This window comes from Camelus bactrianus, chromosome 21 (genome assembly GCF_048773025.1).
Source record: "Camelus bactrianus isolate YW-2024 breed Bactrian camel chromosome 21, ASM4877302v1, whole genome shotgun sequence".
NCBI lineage: Eukaryota > Metazoa > Chordata > Mammalia > Artiodactyla > Camelidae > Camelus > Camelus bactrianus.
Window position 1 is genome coordinate 25,287,312 of NC_133559.1, and position 15,441 is coordinate 25,302,752.

At 39.6% G+C, this 15,441-nt stretch overlaps 1 protein-coding gene across 1 annotated transcript in view; it reads left to right on the forward strand.

Moving 5' to 3' along the window:
- Positions 1-15,441, forward strand: part of SOAT1 (sterol O-acyltransferase 1) — a 60,488-nt gene that overhangs the window by 1,821 nt on the left and 43,226 nt on the right. The window contains exon 2 of the mRNA XM_074349872.1: positions 10,096-10,224. Within this exon, the coding sequence (XP_074205973.1) occupies positions 10,104-10,224 (121 nt within the window). The 5' untranslated portion in view covers positions 10,096-10,103. The remainder of the gene's footprint in view (positions 1-10,095; positions 10,225-15,441) is intronic.

The following is a 15,441-nucleotide window of genomic DNA, read 5'->3' on the forward strand; positions in this document are numbered from 1 at the left end:
GATTAATAGGTTCTTTTGAAAGCTTTATTAATAGGAACACTGCAGGCAGGCTAAAGTGGACACTTCTTTCCAACATGGTTCATTTGTTTCTCGATCCAATTTTTTTTTTTTTTCTTTTGCTTTCTTAAGGCAAATTTCTTAAGGCAGTACTACTACACTGAACATTTCAAAACCAATGGTTTGGATTGGATTCTTAAGAAGTAACTGTTCAACGTTCTGTGTTTTTTAAAATAACTAGCTAGTCAGCTTTATGTCACCTTGGGTGTAAATGTTTGCACTGCTACTTACTGGCTGTGACCTTGAACACGTTTCATAGTATTTCCCAATCTCTTGGATCTGTTAAAATGGAAATGATAAATGAGGTATGTGATGCACCGACCCTGGATCCCGGCACTGTAAATGTTACTCATTTGGTAAATGTTAGTGCTTGGGTCCTTTTTTGCTGGACCTCTTGGGAGACTGGTCTTATGATCATGATTTTTCACTTCCTTAACTCATTTTGCAACCCAGTCCAATATATTTCTTTGTCTTTCTTCCTGAAATTTAGCTGTGCAAGTAAATTGAAGATATTAATGTCTCCATATTGTGAAATATTCCATGTCTCACCCTCTTTTTCCTCCTCCTCTAATTTTGGTCCTGTCTGAATTTTCTGTGATACTGACCATGGGTTACCTCTTGAATCCTCTAACTTGATTTGGAACATTACTTGCTCCTGGTTCTCCTCTGATCTCTCTTAGGCCATGCATTAAAAAAAAAAAAAAAAACATTTTGTAATTGCCTTGTAATGTTGGGAAAAGTCACTAAAACACCTATAAAATGAGATAATAGTGTCTGCTGCATAGGTTGTTGTGAAGATTAAATGAGCCCAAGTAAGTACTAGGTAAACGTTAGCTTGATTATTTCCTAGGTAATCTCTTTTCTTGATTTACAGTCTCCCTGAGGTATTTTTTCCTGCTCTTGGCCTTAGCTGCTGCCTGTACTCTGATGAGTCCCAGATCTCTCTCTTCAGTCCAGACTTGTATAGTAGTCGTCTGTCTGTGGGCCCTCATCACCTGGCTGACCCACAGGCACGTCATATTGAACTTTACTCCTTTCTCTTCTTACCTTAATGGCACACTGACAGACTTAGTTAGGAAACTCACATGGGATCTGTATTTCCAACTGCCTTCCGGATGTAGCCACCTGGATATCTCATAGATGCTTCCACTTAATGTTTGTAAATATATCTGATCTCCCCAGTCTCTTCATGAAATCATTTGTTCATTTAATAGACACATGTCATTGGAGCTTTTCTTTAGGCCTTTGTCAATTTTTGTGTGAGCTCATTGTTCTCCCTGTGGTCCGGGGTGGGGGGTGAAATTTCCTTCTCTGCCCTTCTTGAGTTCTTGTGGCTGGACTAATAATAAAATTGACGAAAGGCAGAGTAACAGGAGAAAAAGAAAACATTTTATTTATTTTGTGTGCATGGAGGTCTCATAGAAATGGAGCTAGTAAGTGGCTAAAGTCAGCAGCTTTTACACATTTTAGACCATCAATAAGTTCGAGAGGAACTGACAGGACAAAGAAACTTAGGTTTGTGTGCTTAATTAGAAGACAACTTTAGCAACGTTTGGGCTTGGGTGTCGAGTTAGTAAAGAGGTGGCAAGGGTTTCCTTAGATAGGCTTCTGGGCCCTGAATTCCCACCTCTGGTGATAAGGATGTCTTTCTCCCTCCCGGTACAGGGAGGGCACCTTTTATGTGGGAGGTTTATATCCTGCTTCAAAATAATCAGTATACCATTGAGGCATATTTTGGGATGGCCTGCCCAGGGCCCCATCACTGCCACATCCTTTATCTAGCACATCCTCCACATTGTTGCCTGAGTTCTCTTACTAAAAGGAAGATGCCAAGTCAGACAAATATCAAGTCACCCTCTTGTTTAAAAACCTCTATCAAGTCCTCGTTTGTGTGTTAAGTTCCAGACTCCTTCGAATTGCCCTTGAGGGCCCTTGGCCTTTTGTCCCTGCCCTTCGGTGTGCCCTGTGCTCCAGCCTTGTTCCTTCCCTTCCTTCAAGGTTTAACCTAGATTTTTACCTACTTGAGGAAACCTTTCCTAATTGCACCTTAACTCTGTTGGGCACCAGGCCTGTAGTCCCTTCATACTCTTACGTATCTCAGTTACTGTTCTGTAATACTTCTTGGTGTTATAATTTTGTTTATATATGCTATAATCATGTTTTTATATGTTACAATCATGTTTTTATATGTTTTGCCCACGAGATGTTCACTCCCCCGGGGCACAGATTGTTTTGTCATCTTTGTAACCCAGGGCCTGGCGGGTAGTAGACCTCAATGGAATGTTTGAAACAGTGGATCTGTCACCAAGGTCTGTACTTGTGCATGTGTTTTAGAGTGCTCTTCCCCTGATTCTGTTTTGATACCTAGCAAACTTGTCCTTCTTTGAAGTCTGGCTCTAATGTCACCTCATGAGGACTTGTTCTAAATGGTTAGTATGCCTTCTCTCAATTTTTTTTCCAATTTTATTATATAGAATTATTATAGTTCAACTGCACATATACATTATATTGCATGTAAATACATATATACAGTATACTGCACTTTTTTTTTAGTTTTTGTATATGTACTAATTATTGTTTCTAAGAACAGATTATATCTTTAGCTTTTTAAACTTACATAGTTATCAAAGGAATAAGCCAACTACAAAGTAAGAATCAACAGAATGCGATAATCCAATCATAAAGGACATTCGGATGTACTCACACATATTCACATATTCAAATCAAAATAATAATTAGTCCATTTGTGTCCTTTTTTTTTTTTTTAGAGTCTTCGTATAAATGATGTTATATGTATTTTTCTTTCTCTTTCTGGCCCACTTCTTCAGGTCCACCCATATTGCTGCAAATGGCATTATTTTATTCTTTTTTATGAGTTATGCCTTCTCTAGAAACATTGTGTGTGAACAATGTAATGGGGTAGACCTGTAGACCTCTGTATTATTTATATCTAACATCATTATAGAAAGAGATGCTCAGTAAATGTGAATTTTCAGATAATTGGCACATACTTTCTAAGTGTCAGAACTGAAAAGTTTTTTTCAATGCAAATTAAAATTTTTCTTCCATGCCTTCTGTGTTTAAACTACTGTGGCCTTTGTTTTAGGGGGTGGGGAGGTAATTAGGTTTATTTATTTGTTTTTGGAGGAGGTACTGGGGATTGAACCCAGACCTCATGCATGCTAAGCATGCGCTTTACCACTTGAGCTATACCCTCCCCGCTACTGTAGCCTTTTAAAAGATGTGCCAGGGTCATTAAAGCATGAACTTCAGCCAAGGTTAAGGTCTGCTTTAATACAATGATACACTGGGGAGTCATAAGAAACGTAAGCCCTTTGGCTCTACATGGAAAGACCTGGTTTTGCTCTCTCTCTTTTTTAAAGTTGATTCCTACTTTTAAAGTTTTCTTTACTGCCATCTATAATTGTGCTTCTGGCTGTCATTGCGTTTTTCTGTTTGAAAATGGGGACAGAATTATTTACCTAACAGGGCTGCTGTTTGATGTAAAGAAGGTAACGTACACAGAGGTCTTATCAGAAAGTATAGCAAATGGTAAGTACTTATTAATTAAAGGGAACTTACTGACCATTCTAATAATGTTTATTTTAATTATTTGAATTGTTTCAGGAAAACAGTCTCTCAAGTTTGAGAGATTTTCTAGTGTAGTAAAGGGCATGAAATTGTTAGCAAGTTGTCTTTCAAAGCCTCTTAGCCCATTGGGTCTGGAATGACGGATGTGGATGAAAAAGTCTTAAAACTCTAGAACAGATCATTTCTATGTACAGCCATACAACTTAAACCCCAAACTAGGTTCTGTGTTTATCTTTTAGTGTTAACAGGTAAAGCTAGAAATAAAAGTAAACATCAGTTCCAGCTCTCATAATACCCTCTTGATTGTTTCGTGAACACATGGAGGGCAGTTGTTTTATTTCCTTAATGTGAGTGAAAATGCTTGATAGCTATTCATTCATTCAGCAAATGTGTATTAAGCACAGACTGTTCCAGGCACAGTTCTAGATTCTTGGGTAAAATGGTGAATGAGACAAAATTCTATGTTTCATGGGGGTTACAGTCTTGTGGGGTAGAGAGCAGTCAACAGCACAGTGTATTGGGTAATTAGTGCTCTGAAGAAAGACAGAGCAGGGTGAGGGATGAGAGAGTAACAGGGTGTGAGAGTGTTTATGTCACTTGGGGTAGACTCAGGAGTCCCTGGGAAGGGGATGTTTGAGCAGAGAACCTGCATGAGGTGAAGGGGAAGTCCTTGAGGGTATCTGGGTCCAGATACAGGAAAGAGCAAAGACCTTCAAAAGGATTAACCTGGGCTCTGAAAAAGTAGACCAGGATGGAGAAATGAAGAAAGAATAGTCAAGCTGCAACAGTGAGAGGTGACGGTAGCTGAGACTGCAGTGAAGGTGGTACATGTGTTAAGAAGACGTTAGAATTGGATATGTATTTTGAAGGCAGAGTAAAATGAACTTGCTGTTGGATTGGTTAAGGGAAAGTAAAGAATCAAATATAACTCCTAGGTTTTTTGGTCTTTTAATCTGGGCAGTCTGACTGCTAGTCCCATTAACTGAGTTGGGAAAGACAGAAGAATGGAGTTGGAGGAAACATCAGTAGTTGAGTTTTGGTCATGTGAAGTTTGAGATGCCTGTAAGACATCTACCTACATAAAGGTATCAGGTAGGCCTTTGGTTAGGAGTCCGGAGCCCGGGTAAGTCTGGGCCTGGTAAGGAGAGAAGGATATTAAAGAACTGGTGTGGAGATGTCATAGTAATTGGTGTGGAGATACCACAGTAAGTGAACTGGTGGTAATCAGGGGGTTAGCTGCGGGAAATCAGAATTATGGACGTGGTGCAGTTATTTGTGACATTAAGTTCTAGGGGAAGATGTGACTGGGGCATAAGGACAGCTTGTTGGAGTCAGGAAAAAGTCAAGGAGCTTGGAGGCCAGAGTTTTCGATGGGTCTGTGTACCTGGATGTGAAAGATGGAAGTGAAAGAAGTATGGAAGAATTAGTGGTGGGGGAAGAGGGGGAGTGAGTGGGGTTCACATCCTTAGTGAACGCGGGGAGTGGCAGGAAGACAGTGCGTACTTACAACAAGGAGAAGTAGCAGGGGTAATAACCTGGCGGAGGTGTTTAAGGAAGGGACGGAGGAACAGGACCCAGAAGTAATAGGAAATGAGGATAATAACTCCCCTCTCCTGTCTTAATGGGAGGGCAAGAAAACACCATGGCACACCTCACGTATAAGGGCATTGATCCACGTCAGCACCTAGAAGCCATTTAGCATTAATTACAGCTTGAATTTTTGACTTTGAGCAGCTAAAGTAACTCGCCTTGCTAGTGTCTAGATTGGTAAGGGGGTGGATTGACAGTCCTGGGTTAGATGAGTGGTCAGAAAGTTCAGCTCTCCTTCATCTCACAGGGATGATCGCAGGAGTGCAGCCCCTTGCTTACGCTCTTGACTTCGTTAAGGTCTGCTCTTCACACAGAGGCCAAAGTGATCCCTCTGCAGAGAAGGAGCGGTTGAACTGAGCGTTACTATAATTTCCCTCCATTTTCTGCCATGACAGCCGTGTGCTGTTAGCTGACACGCATGGCAGGAGAAGCTCCATCCAGGCATCATCTCCCAATCTGATGGTTTACACGATCTGAGGGTTTGGTCAAGGTTGAGGTGAAGTATTTTAAGTAACAGTTATCCTTTCTAACATCTGTGTGTATGACAACAGTAAACATTTGTTAATATTTTCCTGGAAGCCACGTGGTGTTTGAGCTGCACTTGCGGAAGTACATAACCGTGGCACTTTATTTACCCTCAGCTGGCACGTCGGAAGAGCAAACACAGGTAGCATTTGAGGGATGACACGACTTTCTGTTTGACGGGGTTGTTTAGCATACGGGAGGTAGATGTGTAGGGGCCAGGTCACTTAGTTAATTTTTTAAACCTGGCTGTTAATAATAAAATGTTTTGCACCCTAGTGTGTATTATCTTTCTTTTCTTTTCTTTTTTTGTGGTAACTCTGTGCCATAGTGTCTTTAATTTTCTGTATGAAGAAAGAGATTCAGGGGTTGGAGGATTTACCCAGGGATGCAATATGATGGAGCAGAGATAAACTTATCTCTTGGTGTTCTGATTCCAAATCTTGTACTTCCCCGCTGTGTTATGGTTCTCTCTTCCTGCTAAGTGGAGGAAATTGAGGCCAAAGATATTAGTATGGACTGAAAGATAAAGACTTCTTTTTTTTTAATGAAAGGATAGCGTTTTCTTTGGCTCACCTCTGACATGTCGATGAATCTATGGCCGTGTAATTGTGCAAACTCAGTACCTGTGCTTCAGCTGTTGAAGTCAGGCTTTACTCTCTAGGCTGGGTTAGTGGTTTCTAATCTCATCACCAAGGACTCCTGTAAGTTTTTTTATTCTTCTACAGGGTACCCAGGCTTGCTTTTTTTTTTTTTTCCCCCTTCACTTTTGGCCTGTTTAACAGCATTTATTTGTCTGTCGGGCTTGGTTTATTGAGGTTTTTTTTTTTTTAATTATTATTTTTTTACCTTTTAATCAGTGTAAGATAACTGATTTCTCACTGAGTTGATAAGTCTCAGCCAAAAACAAAATAACATTGTTTTAGTGAGCCTGTATTGCTTGCTTATATGATAAACATACAATTTTTTATTTCATTTATTGAAATAGTTGAAGTTGTTTTTGAGTACCCTCAGGAGTCTAGGGGACCCCCATCCCCACTTAGAGCAATTGTTGTAGTTATATTGTTGAGTACAAGGTATGAAGCTCATTGGCATCCTTCTAGCACATATTTTCCTCTTGATTCTCTAAGGTTAGAGAACTGTATCGTATTACTCAGCGTAACTGGTTGTGGTGCTAACGGATCCATTTGCTTTCTGTACTGATACATGCCTGTGATGCTCCAGATACTCCCCACTAGATTGGGGGAGTTCAAAGAGAAAATACTGTGTAGTCCCTGTCTTCAAGAAGCTTCTGCTTAGTGTAAGAGGCAGACAGTACGACTCACTGAGTGTGGTAGTGTGGCTGGGTGCAGGGGCAGTGGGCCACAGAGGCAGGTGAGATGAGAGACGGTGGTCAAAGAAACCTTAGCAGAGGAGGCAGGTCGGGGCGATCTGGTGATCACAGGTGAGGCTGTGGAATCCAGCAGTTACGGTTTTGAATCCCACCCAGTTCTGCAGTTGGAGAATTATACGATCTGGGGCAAATTAAATCCCCCCCCCCCAAGCTAAATTTTTCTCACTTGCAAAATGGCTTAGTACCTATCTTCCAAGGTTGTAAAGATTGAATAAGAAAATGTAAAGGACTTAGCAGCGCCATGTGTAGTAGGTACATAACAGCCACCCATTAAGTCAAAACTGTTGTCATTATTACTGCTGCTGCATTGACTCTTCTTTGAAGCGTGAGTCAGATTAGCCAGACAAAGAAAGAACAGGGGAGAAACGGCCTTCTGGAGACGGGAAGGAGCATAAGGAAGACATGGTGACCAAAGACAATATTGGGGGAATGAAATAGTAGTACCTACGTTAAAGATTATATTGAGATTAAAATACATGATAACGTAAAGCACATAAGCAGTCAGAAGCAGAGTCCCTGCTTCTAATTCCACATTGTTGTCTCCTGTGTTGTGTCCCCCGTTTTGAAACATCTTGGTTCTTTTTGTATCTTTCTCTGTTTCTTCCCTGATTTCTTTTCTACTGCTCCATGTCTTTCTTGAGGGCATCCCCCAGAGTTTAGTTGTCAGTTTTCACTTCTCCTGTCTTTTCTGTTGGAGAATTAGGTGTTGTTCTGGCTTCCTCTGTCATGTTGCACAAATGACTTTCAGATTTATCAGTTGCTCTGACCTCCTTCCTAGGTCCTTCTTCTTGATTGGGTCTTACCGGTCTCCTAAAAATGTCTACTTGATATATTTGCCCGCTGTTTCTTAATTCTGTTTCATTTGTTTCATTTCAGAAAAAAGTAGGAAGGTGGGAATGGATAAATTAGGAGTTCGAGATTTGCAGATACTAACTACTGTATATAAAATAGATAAACAAGTTTATACACAGGGAGCTATATTCAATATCTTGCAGTAACTTATGGTTAAAAGGATATGAAAATGAATATATGTATGTACCTATATGACTGAAGTATTGTGCTGTACACCAGAAATTGACACAACATTGTAAACTGACTATACTTCAAAGGTACTTCTACCTATAATGAAAAAGAATATGAAAATGCAAAAAAAAAAAAAAGAAGAAAGAAAAAAATAGAAGGAAACTGATCTAGATCTGTCAGATATTTACTTTGCCAAGCAGTGATATTTCAGAAAACAATTAAACTCACCATGACTTCTGTTTCATACAGAAAAGGAAGTCTTAACATAAATGGTTAGAAAGACCATAATCTTAGAATTTAAAAATAGTCTAGTGAGTACTTCATTATTTTTCTTTTTGTTTCAGACTGATGACAACTTCATACATAGTAAAAACACTGCTTTGGAGTAAACTTTGTACTGTCTTGGTGTTGATCTGCCTGAAATTTGATTTTGAGCATAGTTTTCAGTGCTCACCACTGCCTAGCTGGAAAAAGTCCTAATTTGTGAGGCCTTTATAGTTTGACTCCAGCTCTTTTTTTTTTTTTTAATCTTTTTCCCTCATCATGTTTCTCTGTTATCAACTTAAGAAAAAAATCCCAGTGGGGGGTGGTGTTTGCAGTTTGGATCTGACTGAGGTTCAACTCTGGCCCTGTGTGGTCTCGGGCAAGTTGCTGCATGGGGAGAAGCAGCCCTTGACATCCTCGGGCCGCGCTTGCCCCATCAGCCGGGCCTTGGGTTGCTGTGAGCTGGCCTGGCGCAGCTAGGTCTTTGGGTGTTCTTCTGTGGAACGCAGATGGTTTCACAGAACATCAGCATCAGACAAGGCCATCTTGTGACCATGATGGATCAAGACAAGAGTAAGAGCATGACGTAATCACATCTGAAGACAGATAAAACATGAACATCGTCCAAGTCACAAAATATCCAACATCCAACATCCCCCCCTCCAGGCTACTGGGAAGGATCGTTGCTGCTTTACCAATTACAGCATCAGCCTCCCTCTGTCTGCCTCCCCATAGAGGACTGTTGGCGTACCCCGTCATCGAACTGTCCTCCCTCGCTGACAGCACCCGATGCAGAGTGAACCCTTGCTGCTTTTGGACTTTTGGACTTTCCCCCTAAGATCACTTAGCCAAATCCCAAACCCTGAATAAGTCATTTCTAATATCTTTTACTGGGATGCCCTCCAGTTTCCCATGATGTGCGTTCCTGGTTAACTCGACTTGTTCAACCAGTGGTGTGCTCCTGGTGTGTGTGTGTGGGGCATTGACAGCAACTTCCTGGAGCCTTACTTTTTCTCATATGTGAACTGGGAGTAATAACATCTTGTTTGCAGAATTATGAAGATCAGATGAGAAAGCTTAAAGCACCACTAGAGTCTTGGCCGTTAGTAGATACTCAGCGAAAGACTTGTTTCTTGTCCTCTAGTGAAGTAGTCTGATCAGTCACGGTCCCCGGAACAGGCTTACGAGGACCTTATTTTCACCCGTTCTCGCCCACGGGGGGCTCTGTTCCCCTCCTGTAAGACTCAGTTCACATATCTTTTCTGTGAAACCTTTACATCTCTCAGTGATCTCTGCTGTCTCTGAACTTGAGGTATGTATTGTCTTTACCATTGACCTGACATGTTGATTGTGCTCTAGCTTGTGACACCTTTGTATCTACCTTTTATTTAATTCTTCATTTTTCATGTACTTTGTTTTTCATTGACTGACTTACCCTTTAAGAGTGGGGCTATGTTTTGAAACCAGCTAATTACTTTATAGGGACTATTTCTTCATACTTGTTATAGTATCTTGTACTCAGAAAATGCTTAAACATGACTAAAGTAAAACAAAAGGAAGAGAGTATATCGTTTCCCCTTGCCCTGAATATGGTGCTGTGGTGAAATTTGCCTAAGCCAGATACTTAGTTAAAAGCTGTGTGTCTTCTTTCGTAGGCGACACAATGGTGGGTGAAGAGAAGATGTCGCTGAGAAAACGGCTGTCAAAGTCCAGTGAAGATGCTGAGGAAAAGGAGGAAAGACAGGGAGACCGTTCGGAGGAGCCCCTGGAGATACTGAGTAATGGTGAGGCTTCTAGAGAAGAAACCCTGTGTTCTAGAACAAGAACTACCATCTCTTTAGCACTCTTTATCATCAGTGGATGTGCTGGTAGGCACTGTGATGGTGCAGAAGAGGAAAGTAAATTAATAAGGAGAGTAGAAAGGAACACACTGGGTTAAGTGCCAGTCACAGCTGCCTTAGATACTGCTGCTGGTGACACTGCTGTGAAAATTGCCTCATCTCTCCTAGAGGTGAGCTTTATTAAAAGCTGAGTTTGCAGTGTATGCTTGAGTTTAGGATTTTTATCACATACAGTTTATATATCTGGTAACAAACAAAGAAATAAGAAAACAAGCCTTTCTTTTTAATTCAGTGAACATTTTGTGGGGATATCTACTATATTTTAGACATCATTCATTCATTTCTTCATTCCTTCTACCACCTAACCTATCAGTGATTATTGGTGCCCTGCCAGGTGCTGGGCTGCAGCAGGTGATGAAGACAGATGAGTTTGCCCTCACGGAGGGCCAAGTTAAGTGAGTGAGAACTCCCCCCTTTAAAATAATTAGATTGCTACAAATGAGTGCTACAAATTACTCTTTTAATAGGTGTAGTGAGCATAATGGTGGTAATTAGCAGGGCATCTAACCTAGTCAGTTCAGTACTAAGTTATAAATCTTGAGGGAGGGAGAGACTTAGGAAGTTTTATTAGTTCTCATGTCCAGGTTTGCTTAATGTATGAATACAAAGAAGACTGTGACACCGTGTTTGTTGTTAAGGTCAAGGTTTATGCAGAAGATTGATGGACCTGTAAGCACTCCAGCTGATGTCATCTGTTGCATCAGGCCATGTATCTTTGCAGTGACATTTGTACAGGTTTGAATTCAACAAGGATTTGAAACTGGAGGCTTGTGTGGTTAACAGATAGGTGTGGAACTTTCTGAGACAAGTTGTCTTTGGCATCCTGAGGCTTCTTTCATAAAGAAAAGCTTTTGCTTTTCCTACTTAAATATAATTGTAAATACAGCAGCTGGATCCAGGGATATAAGTGTTGCTGCGTAGGTTTGCATAATGAAGTTCATTGATTGTTAGACTTTTAATTCACTATTTATGAAACAGTTATATTGCACATGGACTAGTTTTAGTGTAATATAAAGTGTGAATTTGTGCAAAAAGGTGAGCCAACATTGGTTAGAAACCTTTCTCTTCCGTGATTTAAAGTCTGGGTGATAATCCATGTTGTCCTTTTATTGAAACTTTCTGTCACCAGATACAGTTTTCTCTTCAGGTCTCATTTTTAAAAAAAGCTTTTAAACTACTCTAACTTCTACATGTTGTCAGTAGTCCTTATTGTCTTAGTTCATTAAGTTTCAATCATTCTGGGTTTTAATGCGTATGATAAAAATTGGATTGCTTAGCTTAAAACAGGAAGTATGACCTCCTCCTTGGTTTAATATAAGTAATGCTGATCTGAAAACAGGCAGTGTTTCTTCACTTCCTTTAACATTTGTTCACTTTGGGGAGTAAGCAGATGGATAAAATGTGACCTTTGAATAGCGAATGCTTAAAGGACACCACACCATGCCAGTCATTGTGACTCACCAGCCAGGACCAGGGGCATCTGCATTCCCTGGGAGCTTGTTAAAAATGGCCCACCTCATACTTACTGAATAAAAATTTCATTTTAATAAGATTCCTAGGTGATTTATAAGCTTAAAGTTTGAGACACAGTTCTTAGAGTGGGTGTGTGTATTGGAGTTCTCCAGAGAAGCAGAACCAATAGGAGATACATACGTGTGTGTATGTGTGTGTGTGTGTGTGTGTGTATGTATATATGATTTATTATGAATATATATATTCATACGTGTGTGTGTGTGTGTGTGTGTGTGTGTGTATATGATTTATTATGAAGGATTGGCTCATGGAGGCTGAGAAGTCCCACAATTTATAGTCTACATGCTGGAGGCCCAGGGAGTTTTGAGTTGCTTCCATCTCTTGGCCGTTGTGAATAATGCTGCTGCTGCTATGAACATAGGTATTCAAACATCTCTTCAAGACTCTGCTTTCCATTCTTTGGATCTATCCACAGCAGTGGGATCGCTCGACTGTGTGGTGGTTCTATTTTTAATTTTTTTGAGGAACTGGCATACTGTTTTCCATTTGGCTGCACCATTTTACAGTTCTACCAGTGGCACACAGGGATTCCAGTTTAACCACATCCTCACCAACACTTACTTTCTGTTTGTTTGTTTTTTAGTAGTAGCCATCCCAGTGGATGTAGGGTGATACCTCATTGTGGTTTTGATTTGCATTTCTCTCATGGTTAGTGGTGTTGAACACTTTTTCATGTATGTCTTGGCCATTTGTATATCTTCTTTAGAGAAATATCTATCCATATCCTTTGGCCATTTTTTTTTGTTGGGTTATTTGCTTTATTGTTGAGTTATAGGAGTTCTTTATAATACTCTGGATATTAACACCTTATCAGATTTATGATTTGCAGATATTCTCTCCCATTTCATAAGTTACCATTTCACTTTGCTGACTGTGTCCATGATGCCCGGAAGTTTTAGTTTGATACGATTCCATTTGTCTGTTTTTGTGTTTGTTGCCTGTGTTACTGGTGTCATATCTAGGAAACCACTGCCAAGCCTAATGTCATGAAGCTTGTCTCCTGTGTTTTCTTTCAGGAGTTTTACATTTTGGGGTCTTACATTTAGATTCAGTAATCCATTTAGAGTTAATTTTTATGTATGATGTAAGATAAGGGTTCAACTTCATTCTTGTGCATGTGGTTAGGGTGACATCAGTTTCAGGAGTATTACCGTCTGTGGTTGGCTCTAAAATGCCCTCTCCCCACAAAGGTCCTAAAACCTGGAACCTTTGAATGCTACTTGATTTGGCAAGAAAAATGGGCAGAGAGGTCTTTGCAGATATAATTAAGGTAGGGATCTTGAGATGAGATTATTTGACTATCCACCTGGGCCCTGAGTGCAATCTCATGAGTGGGAGGCAGAGGGAGATTTGATGACACACAGAGGAGAAGGTGTTTTGAAGATGGACCAGAGAGAGATTTGTAGATACTGGCTTTGAAGATTGACATGCTGTGGTCACAAGTCAAGGAATGCTGGTAGCTACAAGAAGCTGAAAAACCAGGGCTGGATTCTGCCTAGAGCCTCCAGAGGGAGTGCGGCCCTGCTGTGACACCTTGGTTTCAGCTCATCCTCCAGAACTGATAGAGAAATTTTTTGTTTTAAGCCACCAAGTTTGTGGTAATTTGTTATTTCAGCCTTAGGAAACAAATACACCATCTTAACAGTATCAAGTCTCTCAGTCCATGAACATAGGATATCTTTCTATGTATAGGCATACCTTGGAGATATTGCAGGTTTGGTTCCAGACCACCACAATAAATTGAGTATCACAATAAAGAGAGTCCACATGAATTTTTTGGTTTCCCAGAGCATGTAACAGTTATGTTTACATTATACTGTAGTCTATTAAGGTTGCAATAATAGGATTATGTTTTAAAAAGACAGTGTACATAACTTAATTAAAAAATGCATTATTGATAAAAAACGCTAGCCATCATTCCTCGAGTTGTAATCTTTTTGCAATAGTAGCATCAAAGATCGCTGATCATAGATCACCATGACAAATATAATAAGGAAAGGTTTGAAATACTGCAGGAATTACCAGAGTGTGACACAGACATCAAGTGAGCAAAAGCTGTTGGGATGATGGCATTGATAGCTTTGTTGAACACATGGTTGCCACAAACTATCAATTTGTAAAACAAACAAGACAACAACCAACCAACTCCCCCCACCCCGCAATATCTGAATCATGAGAAAATAAGGTATGCCTGTATTTAGGTCTTCTTTAATTTCTTGCAACAATGGTTTAAAGTTTTCAGAATATAAGGTTTAAGTATTTTGTTCCTTTTGATGCTATTGTAAATGGAATTGTTTTCTTAATTTCATTTTTCAAGTATTTGTTGCTAATGTGTAGAAATGCAGCTGGCTTTTGTATATTGATATCAAAGCCTGCAACCTTGCTGAACTTTTGAGTTCTAAGAGAGGTGTGTGTGTGTGTGTATTTTGTAGTGTTTTCTATATACAAGATCATGCCATCTGCAAATATGAGTTCTATTATTTCATTTTCAACCTACATGCCTTTCATTTTCTTGTCTAATTGTACTTGCTAGAATTCCCAGTACAATGTTGAATAGAATTGGCAAGAGTGGACATTCTTGTCTTGTTTCTGATCTTAGGAAGAAAGCTTTGAGTCCTTCTGTTAATTATATTAGCTGTCAGTTTATTGTATATGCCCTGATGAGGTTGAGGAAATTATCTACCTTTCTGTTTACAGGTGGTACGTATTTTTGACTGCCTTTTACTTAGCTGCGTTGTTCATTTGATAGCCCCTTCATTCAGTATGTACGTTGAATTCTAAAACTGGCCAGTCTACTTAGAGCTTTGATCAACTGAGTAGGTTGAGAATACATCTTTTGCCTGCGTAGGATAGAAGCAAAACATGTTTATTTTACAAAGTGCAGATAAGCAAAAGTTCAAGTGTTTGATTTTTCCTTGGATACATTCCTAGAAATTGTTTCTAGGTTAGAGAGAATTCATGCTTATAAGATTTGCCAAGGGGAATGTTGTCAAATTGCCCTCTGGAAATACTGCCCTCCAGTAGCAGAATGAGAGTGCCTGTTTCTTCAGCCTTTCTTCAGTCATGGATCATGTGACCTTTTGAATAAACCCTATGGCATTTTGAAAAATGACAGATTCCACTTTACTTGAAAAAGATTTTGTGCAATGAGACATAACATAATTACTGCCAGCAATAAAGTTACTGAATACTAATTAGTACTTTTTATAGCTTCTAAGTTCAAAAGAATGAGTTTGAATATCTTAGTTCGTTATAGGAAGATTAGTTAAAAGAAATGGAAGTTACTAGGTGATATTTTCTTTGACAGCTTTTTAACTTAAAAAAAAAAAGAAGTGTGCTAAAACAATAATCCTAAAAAGGTTTCAGATTCAAAAAGGGCAAACAAAATACAGTCAATGATCATTATTGTCTGGCGTGTAATATATTTGAGGCAACTTTCTGTTTTAGAGACATTGCTAAATCATTTGAGTACAGCTTTGCCCAGGCATAATGGATACATTAATTTCTTAAAAATAGGGCATGAAGGATAATTTGACTATTTTGAAAGAAAAGGGGGCCTATAACAGT